Source organism: Ambystoma mexicanum, chromosome 2q (assembly GCF_040938575.1).
Source record: "Ambystoma mexicanum isolate Mex_15411 chromosome 2q, UKY_AmexF1_1, whole genome shotgun sequence".
Lineage (NCBI taxonomy): Eukaryota > Metazoa > Chordata > Amphibia > Caudata > Ambystomatidae > Ambystoma > Ambystoma mexicanum.
The window spans coordinates 1,035,916,536-1,035,941,971 of record NC_090924.1 but is presented as its reverse complement, the minus strand read 5'-3'; the positions used below and the strand labels follow the sequence as shown (position 1 = coordinate 1,035,941,971).

Sequence of the window (25,436 nt, the reverse complement as noted above, 5' to 3'; positions counted from 1 at the left end):
TCTTTTTCCCCAACAACAAATTACAATACTACGGATGTTCACATAGACTTATTTAAATTCGTCAGAAAACTCAAACTAAAGAAATGGTTTACTAAAGTGACCAGCACTAATCAACAGAGGAAATCGCCTACAAATAAAAGCGAACTTACCATTGAAGATCTCAATTACATTCATTTACTTAGATCTTTGGAAGACAACACAGAACACCCTATCCATGAAACTCTTTACGAATTACAAATACAAAAAAGCAGCCTTGCACCAAAGGGAATGAAAAATAAATCAAAGTTTACTCCTCAACTAATGCCAGAAAATCTAATAGATGCCTTCTATAAATCAGTGACTAAGGACCTAAATGATGTACAGAAATAGAACACCGAAAGCCGAATACAAGTTTGACATCTTGTCACGAACAGAAAGAAAAGCTCTCCAAGAACTACAGCCAGATTTCAAATTAACGATCAAAGCAGCTGACAAAGGTGGAAAAATTGTAGTGATGAACTGTGAAGACTATATAACAATGGCCTACAACCATCTAACAACACCATCATGTTATGTAAAATTACCATCAAGCCCCAAATTGGAGATTATGAAGGAACTTACGGAAGCAATCACATGTTGGCACCGTCAAGGACTCTTAACAGATGAAGAAAAACAAGCATTGGAGATTAAGCATCCCATATTACCGACCATGTACTTTCTACCTAAAGTTCACAACATTTGATCGAATTCCAGAAGGAAGACCTATTCTGAGAGGAATAGGTTGGGCTACCGTCAATATGGCTGAATACATTGATAACATCCTCAGACCTAAAGTTAGCACAACCAAATAATTTCTTAAAGACACAACATCAATCATCAACAAATTAATAGGAGTTGATTGGCAAGCTGGATATATCTTAGTCACATGGATTTTACAGCACTTTATACATCAATCAAGCATGACACAGCTCTGGATGCTATAGATTACACTTTTTCACAGGAGACAGCATCAAGCTATCAATCAATACAGATGCTCAAAGAGATGTTTCTTCTTAAATTGAAAAATAATGTTTTACTTTTTAACAAGGAGTTGCTATGGGAGTTAAATATGCCCCGGCTTTGGCTAACCTTGTAATGGCCATGTATGAAGATCAATATATAGACTCAGATGTAGACTATGAAGGCAATGTTGTTCTATGGAATCGATACATAGATGATGTTTTTATTATCTGGAAGGGGAATGATGACCAATTGCAAATATTTAGACAAAGAGCAAAACAAAACACCTTGGGAATACAATTTACTGGAACCCCAAGCACATCAGAGGTCAACTTCTTAGATCTCACAATCTACATAGAAGAAAACTAATGACTAAAACCTACAGGAAACCAACAGAGGCGAACTCAACTTTGTTTGCGATGAGTTGGCATTACAATCCTGTAATTAAAAACATCCCAAAAGGGGAGTTTATACGGGCTCAAAGGAACTGTTCAGCAAAAGTAGCCTTTGACGAAGAATGAAAGTTGCTCTCAACACGTTTTTTAGCCAGAGGATATTCCAGGAAGAACATCACAAAAGCATGTGCTCAAACAAAGCAATTTAACAGAAATAACACATTGATCACCAACAAGAAAATCGGCGATCAGCCAGAACGAATCAGATTTATCACAACATACTATGCTAACAATTCAATACTAAGAAAGATCTTAAAAAGAATTGGGATCTTTTAAAATTAGATCCTCACATTAAGGATTATATTGAAGACAGACCCTCAGTGACATTTAGAAAAGCTAGAACGCTGAAAAATATACTTAGTCCATAACTGCTACCAGAAGAAAGACATACAGAACCAACATCATGGCTACCCGAGCTACCAATGGGCTTTCGGAAGTGTAGCTTGTGTTCTCTGTGTCAATATGCAATGGACAATACAGATCTTTTTGAAGATTCCTTTGGTACAAAATACAAAATTACTGACTTCATAAACTGCAAAACAAAATGTGTAGTTTATGCAATAATTTGTCAATGTAAAAAAATGTATGTTGGAAGTACCATTAGAGAGATGAGAATAAGAATCTGTGAACATATGTCTACTATTGGAAGTCAGAATGCCAATTTACCACTGGCAGCCCACTGCCAAAGAAAACATCAACTAAGCAATAAAAAAGACATCAAATATTTGTGACTAAAGAAGGTAACTCTTGGACCTAGAGGAGGAGATCAAGAGTTGAAATTAAGACAAGAGGAAGCGAAATTAATTTCCCGTTTTTGAACGGTAGAAAGAGGTCTCAACTCGGACAACGAAATGTCCTCTTTTCTATGACGAAACAAAATTTGGAATGGTTATGAGCTATATGCTATGTATTAACCACATGCTTAATATATGAGGTCTTATCTCATACTTCAAATAATGACACCAAGCGCAATTAATATAACCTTAATATATGATGTCTTATCGCATACTCCAAATAATGGCACCAAGCGCAATTAATATAACCTGAGTACATGACACTTTGGTTCTTAATTTGTGTAAAGTAACAAATAGAATCCAGTTAATGCACTGAATAAGATCTCTTCACTTAATAATCGATTCCATTGGTTATAGTGGCAACAGTCCAGATGAGCATTTAATAACAGACAGGAACTTCACATTCCTATAATCTACGTTCAAGTTAGCAAATCATCATACTTCATAATTCTGAACGAAACTCTTGTAACATGTAGATAAATAGTGGACAATCTATTTTGTACATTTAGCAGTGAATCACTATGTACGATCGAACCATGGATCCCAAATGGGTTGTCATGACAACAGCCCACTTTACTATTAGAGTTCAAATTCAATCCCTGTATTCAACATGATGTTCGTTAAACTATCACATCTGGGATTTCCGAAAATGTTTAAAAATTTTACTCGGATATCAATAGAAATCATTTTACCAGCACAAACTACACACATTTCGCATTCACTTTAAAGTATGGCCTCATATGATGGAAAGTATCCTTCTCTGTGTATTTTTGACCCAAAAGATGGCGTCCACAGTAGAAATGGAAAAAGGACCATTAAGGTCACCGTGGATACCGCAGTAATAATAGTTAAGTCCACCATTTTCTTGCCGCACACGAACGCGGACAGATTCGTACGGAGTTGCTGTTTAAAGTATAGAGGTAAGATTCGAGCACCAGGGTGCCTGCACTCGCGGCTCGCATTTATTGTTAAACAATCAAAGAAATGATACTTGCTAATTACCCGCCGAATTAAGATTTAAGACAACGAGTTTATATTGAGGGTTAAACTGCATATCTCTCACGCAGACTTGTTATCCTCTGAATGGCACACAAATTTAAGATGCAGCAAAAAACTCCCTTTCAGTTTTTCCTAAAACAGGCATTTTCTAAATGCAATTAGGCAATTATGAATACTGTAATTCATATATTTAGAACGAAATAGTTCAATTAGCATACAATTGATTACATCAAGTTTACTTGGCAGGTTGGGATTGAGCCCAGGACTTTTTTGGACTTGCTGAATAGTCGTGTTCTGAATTAGAGTAGAGTACAATACCATTTGGTAAGATAAAACCTTTTCCTTAACATTCAAGTTTTGCTCATTAATATACAACAGAGAAAAGTACTCACGGGAATCTTTTCTGTTCTTTTTTCCCTCCCATTTTTTCTCCCATTTGTGTATGTTTTCAAATTTCATTCATGTTCTTTAATTTTTCATGTGTCAATGCCTTATTTTTGACTGTATCCTAACCAGTCCTCCCCAAAACCCCCTCCCTTTATGTCTGTGTTTGAAATGATATTTTTTTCTTTGTAATGATTATATATTGTTCAATGAATGACTATGCTTATTATTTTTTAATTACATTTTCACCACAATTTAGCCGTGATTTGAAAAAGACGGCCAAGTTCGTCGAAACACGTGTCATCGCAAAGGGCACTCGTTCATATAAATATACAGTTTTAAGAACTATATTCCAATTGAGTGGAGTCATTTTTTGGTTACCTGGCGCATGAATGTGAAAAATGTAACTACAGTGTTACGATTACTTTATAAAGCGGAGTGGAGGAACCACATTTTCTCCGCAGTTACTTAGTTCATGCGACAAATACTATTGTCTCAATAAACAGAAGGGCGCTGAGGTCTACTTTAAATAGGTGTGCTTTGTGAAAAGGTTCCTCAACTTAAAATTACTTTTTACAATAGTCTACAATATCTAGTTTTGCTTATTTAAAATACATATTTATTGTTCTCAGATCAGACTTTTATGCTTTTGATTGACATAAATAAATTTGATATATGAAGAATAGCTACTATTTGGGAAAGAAGTGAATCCAAACAAAAAAACAAAATAGAATTCGGGCTAGCAATCTCTCCTTTGTTGTAGATGAGGAGACCGGCACGGAGAGATGTTTTTAAGTCTTTCATTGTTTAAAAAATGCCAACTCTTTCCCTAAACCTGGGTACACTAAATCCTACTCTAATCAGAAACCGAATAAAAGAGTGCTTGTCAAGATGTCAGGCTATCCCAACTGGAGGTCCCTCTGTCTGGATGCAAGGAGGTCGCAACAGGAAATCCTATCCTAACCTATTTTCTTTCGATATCTCCAGAAAGGAAAACCACAAACACAACTAAGACATATTTTGGGGAATCTCCCAATAAAAGAGGTGGCTGGTGACTTCTGCTCCCCATCCCTTTTGAACTCGTTACTATAGGCCCTTGTCTAGGCTCACAGTTCCAGTTTGTACTGATCAGACATTCCTGAAATTAAAATGCTGCACAGCATCAAGCCAGGTCTCTCCCTTCCTTGTCAAAAAGTATCAGTCTCACAATTTTTCTCCTTTTGGGGGAGGTGGAGATTGTTGTGTTTCCTGTTTCCTCAGTCTGTATTTCTCTCAGTCTCTTCCTTCCCACTCTGGGGCGTTGCTCCTTCTTGTTCCCTAATCTGGGGCTCTTTTCTCTTTCCCCCAATCTGGGGCTCTCCTCCATAACACCACCCACTCTGGGTTTTCTTCCTCCGCTCTGCTCTCGGGGGCTGGTTTCTTTCTCCCCCTCCATTCCAGGGTTTCTCTATTCATCACCCTCTTTCCCCCCTCTCTGGGGTTAGTTTCCTTCTCTTTACCCTACTTGGAGGTTTTCCATGTTCTCTCCACCTTGGGTCTTCTTTGTGTGCTCTTATGATAAGTTTAGCAGGCTCAACTCCCTAGTCCCAAAGGGTGTGGCTCCTCCTAATGGAGTGGTGATGATCTCCTTTGAATCGTCACACCTTCCAACGACACACTGCAAAAAAAGGCTCAAACTGCTTGATCAAGTCCTTCCTCCTGCCACAGGACTTCCGAACGGTGGTGCAGGATCTACTGATATCACATCTCAATTGGGGTAGCACCCTCCTCACAGGGCTGCTCACCTGGCCCCACTCAAAGCGACCTACCAAACCGCAGCTCAATGGCTCTAGGACATTTCACCAATTTGCAGCTAGAATTTGGTTCAAAACCACATGCCTAACCTGTAAGGCTTCTCATGCTATGCTCCAGTCCTCTGTAACTCTCTCTCTTTGGCAATCTGGACTATCCCAAATCGCCTTCACTTTATGAAAAAACTAAAGACATGTCTCTTCTGACAAAACCTTGGTGTAGACTAGATTCTGGTTATCCTGTACACACCCCCATACATGTATTGTATTGTGATAATTATTACTAATGTTTATTTCATGACTTGTTAAATTCTTGCTGGCAATGTTTTGCTGTATGACATGTACATCACTTCCTTGCTCTCGAGCTAGGTTTGCACTAAAAGAATATATAATAAAAATTTGGCAGAATACATTGCAGAGGAGAAACCAGTGGGGAACGTGTTTGTAGGATTGGCATAGGGTGGGGGTATGGGATGCGCACCATAGTTGAAGGTCACGACGCATGTTTGTTTTTATGGTCTGGATCTCAGACGTGACCCATGGTTTCCGACAGTGGCGGGTAGCTATAAATGTGTGTACACCATATTTGGTCTAAGGAAATCATAAGTGCATAGTGAATGTCAGAAAATGAACGCTCAAAGGAAGAGGCATTAATTAGGGGCGTGAGACAGGAAAAAGGTCCCCACATCATTAAAGTATGAGGCAAGAGAGGCCTGCTTCAGGTTCCCCTAGGTCATTGTAGAGAGGAGGAATGGAGTATATGATCAAGGGATTGAGACATTGAAGTAAACAATGAAAGTTAAAGGTGCTAAGATTTGAAGTGGTTAGTAATGTGGGAAGACTTGTTGCAGAAGGGTTGTGCTATCCAAAGTCCAAGTGAAAGAGTGATAGTAGGTGGAGTAGAGGAGCAGGTGTTGTTGGGTAGGTGAGAGGGGATAGATGAGGTTGGATAGATGAGGTAGGAGAACCTGGGAGAACAGGAGCATCCGGTTAGAGTGTTGCAGGTGCAAGAGGACAGGGGAGAAATCGGGAGGGAGAGACAGAGTTAGAAGTTAAACCAAGTTGTGGTTGAAGGATATGAGAGAGGGGGAGGAGACAAATGAGTACAAGGAAGGAGGGAGAAAAGCCGTGGTGCATGATGGAGGGTTAAAGAAGTAGACATGTGAAGACAGTGGATGAAGGAAACAACCCAAGAGGCAGCAGGAAGGTGAGTGAGCGACAAGGAAAGGGAGTTGGGGTGTAGGTGGTCTGGAAAAGAATGTGTTTATGCTCTGAGTTGGGTGGCAACCAAAAGGCAGTTAGCAGCCCTAAAACAGGGAAGGATCTTGTGTTTTTGACTTAATAACAGCTATGCAGCGCTCTTGTCCTCTAGAGCTGCCACACCAACAGGTTTTCAGGATAACTCATACTTATGTAAATGATTTTCATTTAGATTCCATTGAAACAATTTTATTTTGCATGGATATATTCAAATCTCTCCAGGATCAGAGTTAGAGTCCCCTGTAATAGGCAGAAGACAAAACATTTCCTGACATTAGGATGCTTTGATTCTAATTTTGCGTCATGCATTACCAAACATTGCAAGATTCCTTGATGCCATATGGGGCTTATATGACTAAAACCTTACACTGGCAAAGTGTCCACTTTGCTGCGTTTGGGGGAGGGTGGGTCAGTAGTGGACTGTAGTCCCCTCCTGTAATTAGTGGAGGTTGACTCAGGAGATGCCGTAGTTTTAGCCCCTCTTGTTCCAAACATGTTTTTGATTGATGCTGATGGATGCATACTATCATGTTCAGATTACACCACCTGTTGTTTAATTGTGTATTTGCTTGCTGTCCAATGTAAATGTTATTTCTCCTGCCGTACCTCTGTTCATCTCTGGCGGCGTCACAGAACGTCAGATCCTCGAGCAATAGTATTTAAATGAACCATTACTACTTTTGTCCACAGCTTCGTCAGCGGCAGCAACTCATGTTAAGAGCCTTCGCAAAACACAACAAACTAATGAATGAGTGTCAAAATGGAAAAGGTAGGCTGCAGTTCTTGACCTTGTCTTATGTATGGGAAAAGTTGTATTCATAAACTAAATCTGTGTATACATGTTGTTGCAGGATTTGACCGTCATCTTTTGGGTCTGAATCTTATTGCAGCAGAAGAAGGACTGCCAGTGCCAGAACTTTTTTCTGATCCGGCTTTCTCAAAAAGGTAACTGCTATATTTCTGTTTAATATTCTTGTGTGTCCAAGCAAGTCTGCAATTTTGAATTTTGAGACATTCAGTGCTTTTTTGTTTAAACATTTGTAACAATAAAACTGTTCATAGAAGCAATTCACGTAGCTCTTTGATGTTCCCCACCCCATCTACTCTTGAATTTTAATGAAGACATCATCATACTGTATCCCATCTCTTTCCCGAGTCTCTTGTGTCTGTTTTCCTTATATATACATACATTTGTGCAGTTATTTGGCATTCGTATATCTCACATGGCAATGGGGCCTTGAGGACTGAAGTTACACAACCTCTGGGCCAATTATGTCTCAATGAACAGTAGATGTTAGGTAAACAGGTAAGGCAATGCACCAGTTGTACACATATTGCCAATGAAATGGTTGAGGTGGGTCTACTGAAGTTAATGCCCTGGCGTGCTTTTTATCGCCTGTTGTGGCATACTGTGCTTTTTTTGATTCCCTACCTTTAAACATTCATTCTCAAACTCATGTATCATTTAAAATACATAGCTTTCCTTATAGATAGAATGAGAGTGTTATAAGGGCTGGAAGTAGGTGACAAATTCCTGGGAATCCTAGCGATAACTAAATTTAGGGAACCAAATTGGTTATGATCCTCTGGGTGATTAATAGCTATTGGAACTCTGCTATTTCTCCCCTTTCTGCCTTTTTGGGTCGCTGGGCCCATGTTTTCACCCGGCTACGGATTCAGGATGGGGCTGGAAGTATATTCCTCACAGGAGATTTTAATGCCCAGTGTATTAAATTACAGATAAATAAAGATCACTGGAGGGATCCTACGTTGAATGCTTGACTCTGGCTGTCATTCTTAAATGAATGGAATTTATTTATGGCCAATGGTAACATCAAGCGGACGTCCCTCCAGTAGCCTCTTGGTCGAGGGTTATGCAGGGTTCCACCATTGATTATTAATTTCTGACAAAAGGTCTGCTCGACCAGTGTAAAGAATTTAACATGAAGAAGACTGGTTGGAGGGATCGTCATATGTTGATGGGTACCTAGAAGTCGCCACTATGAGTACGGTAGATTGTTATTCGCCGGCCCTAAGTGTGAATATTGGGAAAAACCATCTAGTAAAATTTGAAGGTGGCAGTTAATGCCTGAACCTGGAACTAATGCAAAGGGTTCAGAGCATGTTGGATCAAGAGTATCGACTCCTCTCTAACCCCACAACATTTGTGGAATTTTTGTAGGAACATACAAACCCCTAAATCTGTAGGTGAGTGGTCTTGGCATAATGACCACATTCCTTCAATGAGGAAACATTACTAAAAAAAGGGAATTAGGGAAAGAACTATGCAGGCTAAACAATAAACAAATTAGCATAGAGGAATCAAAAATGGAGAGAAGGTTATATTTAAAATATAAACACTGGTCGAAGTCTCAGAGAAAATGATAGAGAACAGATGTTAAGAGCCCTGGGGAAGCATAACTCCAGACATTTCTGGGCCATAGTAAATAAGAGGGAGCAAAGACAAGTGACCTCACAGAGTAACGCTATAGAGGAGTTGGTATGGGTAAAGCATTGGCCCTTCATGGGCCAGTGGAAGATTCACTGTATCCCTGGACAGAGAAAGGTAGTTGGGGCCTAAATGTTACCTTGGACTTTGTAAAGGAAGCAATAAAGAGGTCCTCAGAATCCCGGCTATCGGGGCCAAATGGTCTCACAAATCAAATCTTTAAATCAGATGTCGCACTTTGGTCAAACATCTTACATAATCTCTTTGAGGAGATAATTAGGTCTGAGATCTTGCCAGAAACGTGGATGGAAGCAGTAGTGATACCAATTTACAAGAAGGTGGACTGGGCTGATCCATTGAATTATCGCCAGATCTCCATCCTGATTGCTGACAGCAAAATATTTGCATGGTTGGTCCTGAGGGACCTTGAAGACTGGGTAAAAAACATGGAAATCTCTCAAAGAATCAAATGGGTTTCCGTATGGGCCTGTCTACCACACTGAATGGCCTGATTCTAAGCACAACATCATCTAAATCATTTCAGAAGGGAGGTCCAAGACTGTTTGGGGTCTAGGTCGATTTATCCCAGGCCTTTGACATAGTCAATAGAACTAGTCTTTTGCAGAAGCTGAGCCTGCGGTGGCTCCCTGAATCACTGTTAGCAATAATTATTGAACTCTATAGGCGGTCCTTTTTGATATGGTTGGATGCAAGAGGTAATTTATCTTCTCGCATTTCAACCCATAAGGGAGGGAGTCAGGGATGCATGGTAGCTCCCTGCCTCTTCAATCTTTACATGGCAGACCTAGCCAAAAGTCTGCGGGGGAAGGGTCTCTGGAGTTGTGTAGTAGGGTCGGAGAGGCTAAACGGGTAGCATATGCAGATGACATTGTGCTGCTAGACTACACCCCCGGAGGTCTACAGCATCTCTTGGACGCTCTGAGTGAGTTTGCCCCACAAAATCCAAAATAGTCATCTTTAAACGTCCATTGGCAAAGGAACCCAATTTCATCTGGAGAATATCTGAGTGGTATCAATTGGTAAGGAGGTTTTATACTTGGGATTCAACGTTCATTGCTTTCCCTCACAGGGTTTTATAGAGGGCGTCATGGAGGGCAAACTTATCCAACTGGGGAGCCAAATGAATGAACTGAACACCAATTATTGCAAGTTCTCGTTATTACCATTGAAAAATATCACATCAGTAAAGTGATTCCCATATTTATATACGAGTGGATGTTAATCCAGCTATCAATACTATGAATTGGCATAGGTTAGAGGGACTATTATGGAAACATTTTCTCTCCCTCCCACAGTCCCTCCCCATTTCCACTTTAAGATTCTTGGTTAAATTTCCACTTTTAGATTCAGGCTAAATCTACTACCGACGAGGGAAATACTCTGCTCAAGATACAAGGACTTATACAGTGACAGCGTGTGCCAACGGTGTAATCATTCATGCGAATAGACATTGAGACACATTGTGATAGACTGCCATGGCACATACACTGATAGGGTGGCTAAGCTCTCGAAGTTTGTGGATAAGGAATGTGGGTGGTCACTCAAGCCTTTTGGGACCGCCCATGTTGTGGACATGAAAGCCCTTTGACCTGGGAAGTACTAACTTTTCTTCGCAACCTGGGTCTCCTGAAATGAAATAATGTGTAGAAGAGTCTTACATTTTTGTGTATTTTACCTATTTTTTCTCTGCCCTTTTTTCTTTTTTTTTCTTCTTTTCTTTCTTTCTTTTTGTTTATATAGTTATGAAATATGTAAATTATTATTTATTTAAAATTTTGTACCTTGTGAAAAGTCGAATTTATTTTTTGGGCTTAAACACAATAAATAAAAAATAAACAAAGCCTTTTGCAACAGGTACTGGATGACAGTAAGTGAAACTTCTTTTGCTTAAGGGTATAGTAATTCAGGAAATGATGTGGCAAAAGACTTGAACAATTAAGTGGTATTTCATAGGTAAGACTCACTGACCTTTTCCTTTCACCCGGTCAATAGACGCCTGTACCTTTTTAAAAAAAAAACATTTTATTAATTTCAACCAAACAATACAAACCAAACAGGCAGTGCATATATCAACAGTTCCATTGCATATTGCTTACTTCCAGCCACTGCTTCCCTTATCCCACCCTCCATTTCGAGCCTATTACTTTACACATTCCGTATCTGCATCCTGTGGTAGGGTCTCTCCTTCCATGGGTTCTGCTGGGTCTCGTACTGACCCAAACGGCTCTGCTATTAATGATTTCCAGGCCATCAGGGACTCTGTCCCCTCCTCCCCCCAGCATTGCTCGTTTCTTACCATACCATGGTTTCTGCCTCCGCCCATTTCTGCAAATCTTTCCACCATACCTCCACTCGCGGTCTATGGCATGTCTTCCACCCCATAGCGATTCTCCTCTTTGCAAGCACATATGCCAAATCCCTCAGTTTACTCACATGCTTGAGCTTCTGTGATCTTGGGAACCCCCCAACAGACAGGCCCACACTGTGTCCACTACAATGTTGACCCCCTTCTCCGCTAGTTTTCGCTCCACTTCGCTCCAAAAGCGCTCAATGACCGGGTATGACCAGAACATATGCACCATGCCCGCGTTCTCCTCATCACACTTGGGGCATGCTTGCCGTCCCGCATTCTCAAACCTCGATATCCTCTGGGGTGTCATATATGCCCTGTGCGTAATATACAGTTGTACCTGTTTCAATCTCGCATTTGTAGATACCTTCTTGTGATACCCCTGAGCCCGTTCCCACATCCCGTCCTCCATCGGAGCTCCTACTTCCGTTTCCCAATCTAGTCTCAACTGTGTGACCTCCTTCCCCACTTTCAACATCAACATCTCATATATTCTAGATATCTCATGGCCCCCTTCCGCTATGTCGTATATCATATCTATGGTGGCATTTGGTTCTTCCTCCAGCACAGTTTCGGGCCATATTCTCTTAATTCTCTGCACCATTCTATGATGTGTAATGTACTGGCCCGCGTGCAACCCAGTTTCTTCCCGCAGCCCCTCAAAGGTAATAATAGATCCCTCCCGCCAAATATCTCCCATTGTTGCCAACCCAACCGATTCCCAGTGGTTTCTAATTATCATCCTTAGCTGTTCATCTACACCTTAATGCAACCAGTGGTACCTGCGGAGAGCATGGAGACGGGTTCTCCATCATCTGGCATGCCCTATGCCGCATCTTCCACTCCAATAACATCATCTTGGGGCGCCCTTTCATTTCTGCCTTGGGTACCCACATCATCTCTTTCAAATAAAATGGTGCACAATCTTGTCCAAACATCCTGGATTCAGAGGTCTCTTCATCAGAGAGCCATTTGGCTACATAATGTAGTTGGCCTGCTACATAATAAACCTCATAGTTAGGCAATTTTATCCCCCCCTTTTTCATAGAAATTCTGTAGCTTCCATAGCGCCACCCTGTTACGCGTGCGATGCCACAGGAAATCGCTGTGCATACTGTTCAGTTTGGTGAAGAACTTCTTAGGTATCAGGTATGGTATGTTCCCAAAGTAGTGCAGGAGCCAAGGCAGGACCACCATCTTGAGCATTGCCCCACGTCCCATCATTGCTAAGGGCAACCTCACCCAAAATCGCATGCAATTTTCAATTTTTTTAATGGCCACCTCCGTGTTGCGCCTATGCTCCTCTTCCACTGTGTGGTATATGTCTATCCCTAAGTACCGAAATGTACTGACTGCCCATGGTACCTGCAAAACAGATAACTGCTCCAGTGGAATCCCTTTATACCCACCTAATGGGAACATGCTAGACTTCTGGGGGTTCACCGCTATACCAGACAACCCCGCATATCCCTCCATTACTTCTAGAATATATTGGAGATTTTCTTTCGGGTGCCGCAAGTACAGCAGCGTATCATCTGCGTATAGGGAGATCAGATGTCGTTCCCCTTTCGCCTCAATGCCTATGGTATCATATTGTTGTCTCAAGTATATTGCTAGAGGTTCCAGGGCCAGTATGTATAGCATTGGAGACCACGGGCATCCTTGTCTGGTAACCCTGCGAATCTGCCATCTTTCCGATATCACTGATCCTGTCTTGACTCTAGACAGCGGTTCACTCTATAGTATTTTCGGCCATCGTACATATCCAGGCCCCAGCCCAGAGCCCTCCAGGGCTGCCAGCAGCCATGGCCACTTGACCGAATCAAAGATCTTTATTGCGTCCAAGGATACAATTGCCATTTCACCTGCGTTTTCGCTTCCACACTCTATAATTCGTTGGAGTCGTCTGTGATTATTAGAGATGTTCCTATTTGGGACATAACCCGTCTGATCAGGTTGTATTAGTCTACCAATAACCCTCTTCAACCTATTTTCCAAGACAGCCATCAATATTTTGCTGTCTTGATTCAGCATCAACAGAGGTCGATAGGAGCTGCAGCTATGCCGAGGCTTATTAGGTTTGGGAAGCAGTATTATAATCGCTTCTCTCAGTGACTCTGGCAAACTTCCCGTCTCAAACGCTTCGTTTAACATTTCTAACAGTGGGGGGAGAACCTCTTCCATGTATACTTTATAAAATTCACTTGGGAGTCCATCCGCTCCCGGGGTTTTGCTAGTAGGCAACTGTCTCACCACCTCTCCCAATTCTTCTAGGGTAATTGGTGCATCTAGTTCCTCTTTCTCTTCCACACTTATCTTGGACAGTCCTATATCCTCCAATGTTTCTATTATCGTAGCGCGACTGCTCATGCCGTCGTCTCAATATAATAACTTATAATAGTCTGCAAACTCTTGGGTGACTCCCTCTTGGGTGTCCGCTACACTACAGTCTTCCCTCGTTATAGTTCTGATTGTAACTCTGGGGGTTTCGCTCTTATATAGCCACGCCAAGAGTCTTCCTGGTTTATCCCCTCCCGCATGCTGTCTCTCTACATATTTTTTATAATTGAGGTTACACAATCTATCCCAGCACTGCGCACATTTTTGCTGTAACTTGATTATCAATTCCAATTCCTCCTTAGTGCCATCTTCGCCCCTTAAAGCCTCTTCCAGTCTCTCCTCCATCTCTCATAGATCAGCTATAATCCCACCCTGCAGACCTTTAGATTTTGCTATGGCTACCCCTCCCATCACAACTTTAAAGGCCTCCCACAGTGTTCGTGCCGAGTCCACACTACCAGTATTCATCTCGAAATAGTTTACAATCTCCTCCCTCATGCCCTCCCTAAAAAAGGGGTCTCTGAGTGCTGCCTCTCGTAGGCGCCATGTCGGAATCCTTGCTCTCGGGGGGGCAGTATTGCCATCCGAGGATCAGGGACGAGTGGTCCGAAAGGACCCTTGCTTTATACTCTATTTGTGTAATCTCTGTTATTACTTCAGGTGTAGTAAAGACATAGTCCAACCTCGTGTGTAACAGCTGCGGGGCAGAATAATGCGAATATTGCCTCTCCTGGGGGTGTCTCATTCTCCATGCATCTTCTAGACCAAAGTCACCCAGCAATGCCTGCAGCGCTTTAGCAGCAGGGGCGGGTCTATCCATCTTCCCATCTGATCTATCCACCCTTGGGTTAAGTACACAGTTAAAGTCCCCTCCCCAAACCACTATGCTCCCCGCGCACATGCTCATATTAGTACACAATGTTCTGATGTACGCCGCTGTGTTCTGGTTCGGGGCGTACGTGTTTACTATGCTTATCTCCCTATTTTCCACCATTCCCCTCAATATAACCATCCTCCTATCTGTCTCAGCTACCTCTTGCAACCGTTGAAATGGGACATGTGGCGCCACCCAAATAAGCACTCCCCTGGCATAAGCAGAATATGATGAGCCCACCATCACTCCCTTCCAATTCCCGGCAAACATATCAATTTTGTCCCGTGTCAGGTGGGTCTCTTGTAGGAGTGCAATGTCTATTTTGTGCCTACGCAGGTACAACATGACCTTATTTCTCTTTAGATAACTATTAAGCCCCCTTACATTCCATGTAACAGACGGCCTGTACCTTAGTGCATTTATCCGACCAAAAACTTGAAAGGAGCTTTGAGATTGCTGACAGTTCCAGCTGCAATACCTCCGAAACAGTCACACTTTCCATAGCGCAGGAGGAATCCCACACTTCTCTGTGAGTTCTCTGGGTGAGAGTTGCAAATCCTCACTGATTCTTTGCAAAAGCTTGGTGTGAAAATCCTGGACCTCCCAGCACGTGATATCCCATTCCATTTTTCACCAGCTGCCAGATCAAGCTTGCTTTGTTATGATGCTAGGTCAAAAAACAACTCACAGCTCACATGTCGAATGGAAAACACTGCTCACAAACAAAGTAGAGCATTTTATCATGTCATTGGAAACAAAGATTGTGGCTCATCGTGAGTCTGGTGGTAAGTGGTAAAAGTGGTGGTGACAGAATTACAGCTACTTTTACCATACAGCTTATTTTAGAGTTGTGGTAATTCTGTCAGTGCAATTGGCCCGGTGGAATTAGCCCTGGCACAATTACTGCTAATACAGAGTGGTAATTGGCAGTGGTAACGGTAATACTGCTGTATCCACGCAGTATTACATCGTATTTATGTCTAACTCATGATGATCTCCTATCTATGGTACACAGTACAATTATCACGCATAATGCATGTGGCTTGCATAAAAATCAGACATGATACGTTATTTGTTAGACAGAATGATGCCAACCAAAAGGATGTGCCAGAAAACATGCCTAAGAGTTCATGTGCCACTTGCATGAAGTAATTCAGGGGCCAGGAGAACACTTCTCTCAGAATGTATGTTTCAAGAACATAATTGCATTAGAATTGCAGCACCACCGATTATGATAAATAGATTTCCTGTGCCACTGCTTATCATCAAAATTACATTACATTGCCCTGAGAACAGAGTTGTGACAACACTTACTGATATCCAGCCTTACAGATAAGAGGCCTACCAGCTTCTTTTACTCCCTAAAACACACAAATACTCTGCACAAAGAAATTTGAAATAGAAATATGCCCAACAAAAAAGGAAATAATGGACACATTGGAACCTATTTCCAACGTCCACCTGCAAAGTTCCACTGATATTTTCTGGCCAGCAGTACCAGAAGAGCAGTGGCACTGGAAAGAGCTTTAATTATTTTTTAATGTAATATAATGTGTTATTAGTTCTGAGAAATGTTTCACATCACCATAATTCATTTATTTACTACCACATTTACTTTTCATAATTCATAAATCATTAAAAGAAAGGAAAAAAGAAAAAATAACCAATTTCATAGTTTTAAAATCTATTAACATTCATTAATAACCTGTTCCTATTTCATGTATTCTTACGAGTGCTCTAAAATGTAAAATACCACTTTCCACACATTATATAAAGCAATCAATAGGCTACTATTACCAGAATTGATGCAGTATTTCCAAAAATCATCAGCACTAATTGTTGTGAGATTATGCACAAATGATCCCAGCAGTCGCACACGTACTTCCCACTGTGAGTACATGCTGTGCACTTTCTTGTAACAAAGGTGCTTTGCATATTCTACATGTCCGCAATGGTCGAGGAATACCCTTAATAGGGCCCAATGTGGTTAAGGTGGGTAGATGATCAATCCTTAGTAGCAGATAGAATCTACGTACGCGTACAGCCAGATATTTCTTTAGATAGAATTGGGTTTAAGGTACTTATATTGCATCATATTATGTGGCTGATATCTTAAGATTGCATATGGGTGTAATTGTTAATCCAGGACCAGTGTCTCCTCCTCCCTTCTCTTCCTTTCCTTTATACACATCTGACAATATTTCTAGTCCTATCTATGAAAGTCTTGTCAAAACAGGTTCATCCAAAACCATCAAAGACCATATTGATACCCTCGCTCCAGCCTTGCCCGACTTCTGCAACCACTCTTTCGCCACTGGAACCTTCCCTTCCCCACTGAAGCACTCCTTTGTGCACCCTCTTCTTAAAAGATCCTCTGCCGAGCTCTCCTGTCCCGCTAATTATCGCCCGATCTCCATTACTCCTTTTCTGACAAACTCTTGGAAAAGCTGGCCATCTCCCAGCTTAACCTTCACACTGAATCTGTTGGTTGTCTCCATGACCATCAAGCCTGGCTTCAGAGCGACCATAAGCACAGAAACTGCTCTCCTGAACATCTGTGAAGACCTGCTCTCAATCCTTGACACTAACCATCCTTCTGTGCTCATCCTCCTCGATCTCTCTTCTGCTTTTGATTATGATAACCATGCCGTCCTGCTCAACCGGCTCTGTGATAACCTGGATATCACTGATCAGGCCCTCACCCTCTCACTACTCCTCTCTCCTTGAGTGACTTTCTCTTTGACTGACCCTCCCAGGTCCAACTTGGGTCCTTCCTCTCCTCTACCTCTCTCTCTACCTGTGGTGTTCCCCAGGGGTCTAATCTTTCACCTTTGCTGTTCACCCAATACCTGGCACCTCTCGCCCGCTGCATAGCTGCTCTCTGAAATATCTTCCTTCTCGAGCTCTTTGCTCCTCCACCTCCAACTCCCTGAGGGTCAGTCGCTTCTCCAAGCAACATGTTGGGGCAGATATCTTTCTTCAGCTGGTGTGTCCCTCTGGAACAGCATCCCTACCTCTCTGAAACTTTAGCAGAGCCATCTCCCACCCCCACATGGCACTTCTACCCTCCCCATTCCACTGCACTTGCGCAATCTGAATGTCACTTGGCCTAATAAAATGGTTGTTTTTGTCCTCCCTCTGATCCCCTCCCCTGTCATGCCTTGAAACACTTGTGTATAGGCGCTTTATAAATGCCACATCATATCATATCATTTCTGAGGCTTGTGGAATCTGCTTAGATCACATGCTGTGCATAGGCCGACATCTAGTGGAAGCTGCGGAGTATTACAGTTGTTGTTTTCGAAATTCAAAAAGGGACGTCGACTGCATGCCAGTAATACTATCCCTAGTGTGATGTCCACTGTACCCATGGTCCTTCACGCGTCGAGGTCCCTCAGATTGTTTTTTTCCGCCCTTGAGAAACGGCCGTCGAAAGACTCCTGGCGACTGGTCCGTTCCGGCCTTGGAAGGCCACTACAGGCTTCGGCCCACGCAGTAGGTAGAGAGGGGTAGGACATTTTAGAATGTATATACCCTATTTATACACTACATTCGCCTAGCTGCCGGTACATTCCGTTATGGAAAGGACCCCCTTTAAATTGTGCCCTAAGAGCAATAAGAGGTTTCAGTGGGTCGATAAACACTTTGTGTGTAATCTGTGTCTCCCGCAAACCACGTTGAGGCTTCTTGTCGAGCGTGTAGAATCTTCAAGCCCAAGACATTGAAGGACTGCCATACAAAACGCTGGGCCCACCCCGCCAGGCAGCTCAAGGCCATGGAAGTGGAGGGTGCCTTCAGCGATGGCAGCAACGCTGCGGTATCCGACGGCAAAGGCAACCAGGTTACTCCGGTTTCCTAAGCGCAGGCCCCAACCTTATCAGACAGGCATGCGGCCCTGTTATGGGGACAACACCCGGCAGCGGAAGCGCTATCACTAAATCCTCCACCAAACACATAACCCACGGCCAAGACTCGACACACGTGTCGAGCAGACGGCAGCGCACAATGTCTAGAGAGAGGTCAGTTGAATCGCTGCCCTCTGGCCGCTCCAGATCAAGATTGCCACTTGTCAGGCCCCGGCTGTCGAAGGACGGTACAAACGTTGCGCACAAAACCACTACCGGCAGTCGATCATCTGCTGACGACGCTACGGTTCAGCCCACAACCGAAGTTCGACATTCAACGTCAAAACAGGTACAAAATCGTATACAAGCAGGAACCCATTTAGTCAAAAAGCACGCTCCAGAACGCCTGGTTGAGGAGAGGGAATCCAAAAAGAAATCTTCCAAGACCCCTCATAGGGAGAAGTCACATGAGGTTAGGCCCACTCATAAGAGTAAGGAATCTCAATAACATGATTCACTATCTTCCACCCTCAAAAAGAAGTCTCCTCCTCCTTCCACTATACTCCCTCCCACACCTGAAGATTTAGGGCTCCCTTCTCAACCATTAGTCATTCCTAGCTCTGCCCAATGGTTAGCTGAGGATATTGAGAGGGCCATGAGGAGAATGTCCTTCATGGCAAACATTTATGAAAAAGACCCTGCCTATTTCACAAGCTTTCACTCCACCCCTCCAACCCCCACTACAGCACCCTCTGGGTCCCGAACTCCTGCTCAACCCCCTGCTAAGAGCTCTCACTAGGAGGATCCAGTGCAAGACACAGTCATTGATCTCTATGACCCGGACTCCGATCATGAAGACCTCTCTATCCAAGAGGCAGCAGACCCTTATTACGAGGATAATGAGGGTGACCCTGATACAGAAATGTATATCATGGACTCTCCTGTGGATCAGGACCCTTCGGTAACAGACTCACCCATAGACAATCAACCTCTAAATGAAGTGCTTGTCAAAACGGCGGAGCATTTTCAAATAGCGACGCAGGAGGACCAACAAGACAAGGATTTCGTGGATGAAATCTTAGGAGAGAAGAAAGCTATTACTCAATTTATTCCCCTCCTCAAATTTATTCAGTGAAATATACAGCCCTCGCTGGAAACTCCTAATCTTACAGGGGCAGTGGACCACTGCATAGAGAAGCTGTTCAAACCTGCCCCGTCTGACCCCCTATACATCAGTTCAATTGAAGACTGACTCACTACAACAAGAAAAAGGGCTGGAACCCCCCCTAGCTTCCTCTGAGGCTCCGCCTGACAAGGAAAGCAACAGGCTGTACACAATGGGCAGGAAGCTGGCCTCTTTCGCGGCATTGCGGACCACAATAGCTAACAATTCTACCTTATTAGCTAGCTATAACTGTCATAAATGGGACGAGGTCTCAGCCCTACTGTCATCGGCCCCTGAACCACTTAAGTCTCAACTAGCCCAGGTAGCTGCAGAAGGCAGGGCAGTTTCAAGCTGCTTATTAAAAACCAATCTTGACGCCGCAGACAATGCCGGCAGAATAATAGCAGAGGGGACAATTATCAAGCGTTGCGCTTCGTTACGCCAATCAGGGTTTAAACTAGAGACGCAGGCCACACTTATCAACATGCCCGTTGAGCCCAATGTGCTCTTTGGTAAGGCCGTTGAAGACACCTTAAAGACAGCCAAAGAGGAATACGATACTCTCGTCATTGGACCAACTGACCAATAAACCTACTGGCCAGAGGGGAAACAGCAATTTTAGTCGCTCACGCAGCCAAAATTCTCAAAGGGGTTCCAACTACAACCAGAACCAAGGTACTTCGTGGGGGGAACAATCAAGACCAGTCCTCCCAAAATTACCCAAGAGGACCGCGCAGATCCCGTGGTCGCGGTAAGGACTCCTCTTCCCGAGGTTGTACCCAACCGCAGAAGCAGTGACTATCCGCTCCAGGTGCCTTCCCATGCCTCTCCAGGAGGAGGGTGCATTTCCAGCTTCACCCACCCACGGGAGGGACTCACCTCAGACAGATGGGTGTTGTCCACCATAACAGGCGGATACCAACTCCTCCTCCTCGAGGAAATCGCCACACTGCTCCAAAAGGATGCCATAGAAGTCGTCCCGGCCAATCAGGTAAACAAGGGTATTTATTCAGCTTACTTCCTTGTGCCAAAGAAAGATCTCACAATGCGCCCAGTATTAGATTTGCGCCCTTCAAAAACACGTATGTCAAGCCACAAAAGTTCTGCATGACTAAGCTACAACAGGTAATCCCCCTGTTAAAAAGGGGGGACTTCATGGCAACACTGGATATGAAAGATGCCTTATTTTCATATTTCAATGTTCCCAGCTCACTGAAGATTCTTGCATTTCAAGATAGTGAACCAGCACTACCAATTCAAGGTGCTGCCCTTCGGAATAGCATCTGCTCCAAGGGTATTTGTGAAGGTACTGGCGGTAGTGGCCGCACACTTGCGCAGGGAAGCAATCCCAGTGTACCCTTACCTGGACGACTGGCTGATTACAGGGGAGTCTCCCCTAATTTGCAGACAAAACATTAAAAGAACCATCAACCTTCTCTTTGAATTGGGCTTCTCCATCAACGAGAAAAAATCAAGCCTAGTGCCGAGCACAACCAAACCGTTCTTAGGAGCTGTGATAAACTCTCAAGAGGGGTTTGTCTTTCCATCAGAGGAAAGAGTCCAAAATGTGTTGCTGCAAATACCGCATTATCAAGCCAGCTGCCAGATAAGCGTACGCAAAGCGATGCATTTGCTAGGCATGATGGCATCTTGCATTTACCTGGTACCTTACATGCACCTGTGCATACAACCCATGCAGGAGTGGTTGGCGAAACAGTGGTCTCAGGCAAGTGGCCAGTGGGACGATCTAGTGGCCGTTTTGCCTACTCTAGTACAAAACCTTTGCTGGTGGACAAGAGCCCTTCCACGATCCAGAAGTGCAAGCTACTGTCACAACAGACGCCTCACTTTCAGGGTGGGGGGCTCATTGCCTCCATCACACAGCTCAGGGTCTTTGGTCTCATGCAACAGCTCAAAACCACATCAATCTGCTAGAACCACTAGCGGTGTTCAGGGTCCTTCAAGCGTGTGAGTTTCATCTAGCGAACCAATCAGTGCAAGTCCTAACCGACAGCACTACGGCAATGTTTTACATCAACAAACAGGAGGGGACACGTTCTCCAAATCTATCGAAGCTTGCGCAGAAAATTTGGAAATGGGCACTCAAACGAAAGATTTACCTATCATCACAACACGTTCCAGGGCAACTGAACTCTCTGGCAAACTCACTGAGCAGAGATCCCCTACCAGAGGAACACAAGTGGCAATTACACGCAGAAGTCGTAGATTATCTCTTCTCTCTTTGGGGTATCCCCCACAATAGACAACTTCGCTAGCTATGCAAACAGTCAATGCCCAGACTTTGCGTCCAGGTTCCCCCAGCCAGGCTCCAAGGGGAACGCCCTATGGATGAACTGGTCAGGGAAATTTGCTTACGCTTTTCCCCCAACACCTCTCATGAGGAAGGTGGTGAACAAGATCCCCAAGGAACAGGTGACGCTCATCCTAGTTGCTCTTATGTGGGCAAGGCAACCATGGTATCCACATCTGCGCACACTGGCGATGTGCGATCCTATAACACTCCATTGCCGGACCGATCTGCTCACTCAGCACGGGGGAATAACAGTACACCCTCAACCTCACTCAGGGAACTTGGCAGCATGGCTCCTGAAGTCATAGAGTTCGGACATCTCAACCTGCCACAAAGGTGTATGGATATACTAAAGGAAGCAAGAAAGCCTAACACTAGGCACTGCTATTTTGACAAGTGGAAGAGATTTGTAATTTGGTGCCAGTTTAAACAAATTGACCCCATAGAATGTACCCCATCACACATTCTTATATGCTCCACTTGCTAGATTCGGGATTAGTATTCAACTCTTTAAAGGTCCACCTGGCAGCATTGTCAGCTTACACCACCTCCCACAACACGCTCTCTTGGTGGAAAGTGCCCGTATTAAGGCGTTCATGGAGGGAGTGAAAAGACTTCACCCTCCAATTTCTAACCCGCCGCCAGGGTGGGATCTAAATGTTGTATTCGCTAAGCTCATGGGCCCCCCTTTCGAGCTGATGTATAAGTCTAGTCTTAAACACCTGACTTACAAAACTGCCTTCTTAGTTGCTATCACTTCCATAAGAAGAGTTATTTATGGGGTACATTTACCCACCCAGCAGAATTCCCCTCCATCACCAATCTGCACTTCAGCAGTTACCAGCAAAATGGCTGCGCTGGCACTGTTGAGCACTATCGCCTTGCCTTAAAACAGAGTTTTGCAGTCACCAAAATAATGGCTGCGCTGTCTTTGCCAAGCACATATGGGGCAAGATGGAACCGGGAACACACGAAGAAAGGCTGCCAGTGTGTTTCCTGATGTGCACCAAAGAAGAGAGTTGAAAAGCAGCACTGCTTTGCTGCTAGCTATGAATTTTCCATTCAGAAAGGAAATAGTTTATATTTAAAATGATGCCACCCTGATGCCCTTTTTCATCTGTTCAACAGTACACTGGCCTGATCCAGTGAGACCCAGCTAGGCCCAGCCATATTCAGGTTGTGCCCCAGCTAAGGATAGCATTTCTCACTGAATGACCGGCTATGTCAGGAAAAATCTGTGAAATCACAAACAACTTTACTCCTAGCCGTATGGAAAAACAATTGACTTCTTGCTACAAAATATACCGGATAAACTCTTCAGAAGAAACCCTATCTCTCTGTGCATATGTCAGTTTCAAGGGATCTTTATTCTGACAGATGCTGGTGCATTAGAAACATGACTGCGACTTTGGAAAGATTCAGAAAATGGATGTAAGAAGGCCGCATTTGAAAGTGACATCCCAGCAGAATTAACCATGTGTAAAAATTGTTGCTTTTGCAAACAAGAAATTTTTTTAAAAGTGCATTGTTGACTGAGGCCCTGTCCTTGCCTAGAAATGTAAGGGGGGTTTTGCTTGAAAACATATATGGGGTGTTTTATTTCAATAGACTTGCTTGTGATTCAGAAAAAAATAAAGAAATAAAAAAAAATGCATTTTCTGTAATTGGGAAGCCACAGAACAGGTTTTCCTGCTGGGCTTCAAAGGACATTTGTTTGCAGGGATTGTGTAATTTTCTTTGAATTTAAATGAATAAATATTGTATTCCCACCAACCGGCCTGGTTCATGGTCCATTGTGACCCGGGGTATTTGTAAAAGGGGGTGTGAGACGGGTTGGGTGCCAGCTCAATCTGAATTCTAGGAAATGAGGTAAAAGTATTCTAATTGAGCGCTACATCCTAGGCTAAGGGCAAGGGTCCTGGGCCGGTGTGTGACGCCCGATTAGAATCCTTAACATAGTGAAATACAAGCATTGTCAGTGCAGGATCCTTTCTTTACCATACATAAGGACAAGCTGGTTTTGCGTACTCACCATAGGTTCTCCCCTAAATTCATCTCTATGTTTCACGTAAACCAGTCCATCGAGCTACCAGCTTTCTTTCAGAAAGCCACCAGCTCTGCCGAGGTAAAACTCCACACACTAGATGTGAGGAGGGCGGTCCTCCACTATGTAGAAACGACCAGAACGGTAAGGAAAACAGAACAGCTGTTTGTCTCCATAGCAACAGGCAGAGAAGGAGATTGCATTTCCAAGAATGCCATCTACAGATGGATAGTCATATGTAGTCAACTGTGCTATTCTTTATCAAACAAGACACTGCCTTTTACCCAAGGGCTCACTCCACAAGGATCACAGGAGCCACTCTGGCTTTCATTGCAAATGTCCCTCTAGACAGCATTTGCAAAGCAGCTACACGGAGTACAAGACACACCTTCACTCAGCATTACTGCATTGACACTCATTGCAAGACAGATGCACAGGTGGGACAAGCGGTTCTAAGACATCTGTTCACCCATGAACCTTCTCATATCCCACCACCTTCTCCTAACACTGCTCGCTAATCTATGCATAGCATGTTATCTAAGCGGATTCCACAAGCCTCAGAAGGGATACATTACTCACCGTAATCGTATTTCTGATGCTTGTATCTGCTTAGATTTACATGCGCCCACCCTTCCTCCCCTCGGAAAGAAGGCGCGTGGATGCTTATGAGCTTGTCTGTAACGTATCTGCTTGGATACAACTGTACTCACACACACTTCATGCTACCTCATGTCAGAAAAATAACAATCTGAGTGACCTCGATGCGTGAAGGACCATGGGTACAGTGGACGTCACGCTAGGGATAGTATTACTGGCACGTCCTGTCGACGTCCCTTTTTGAATTTCCAAAACAACAACTGTGATACTCTGCAGCTTCCACTAGATGTTGGCCTGTGCACAGCATGTGAATCTAAGCAGATACAAGCATCAGAAATACGATTACGGTGAGTAATGTATCTCATACATTATACCCCTATTTTTCAAGACAACAGCAGCAAGTGACGTTAGACCAAACTCTAGTCAAATTCCTTCCATTGGAACAGATCTTGCCAGACCCAAGACATAGTTCCAAAAGTGCCCTTCTATAGTTTTTAACCATCTGAGACAACTCATATTCAGTCCCTCAAGGCAATAAGCAATTGCGGGCACGAATCTCCGTCTATATAGCATATTTATTCCTGTGTAGCTATATCCAGCTATATTAGTAATTCATTTTTTAATTAACACTGTCTGGACTATAAGTCTTTGCTTCAGTATATTTGTTATCACTATATACAACACCTAAATACTTGTATGATGATGCCTCGATTTCACCACCTCTTACAAACAGGGAAGCTGCACTTTACCGAACTACAGCCTTTACCATAACACACCAGT

General features: G+C 43.4%; 1 protein-coding gene across 4 annotated transcripts in view; it reads left to right on the top strand.

Moving 5' to 3' along the window:
- Positions 1–25,436, top strand: part of CROT (carnitine O-octanoyltransferase) — an 898,406-nt gene that overhangs the window by 775,747 nt on the left and 97,223 nt on the right. For all 4 annotated transcript variants that reach the window (XM_069648391.1, XM_069648390.1, XM_069648392.1 and 1 more), the window contains 2 exons: positions 7,351–7,429; positions 7,512–7,605. In XM_069648391.1, the coding sequence (XP_069504492.1) occupies positions 7,351–7,429; positions 7,512–7,605 (173 nt within the window). The remainder of the gene's footprint in view (positions 1–7,350; positions 7,430–7,511; positions 7,606–25,436) is intronic.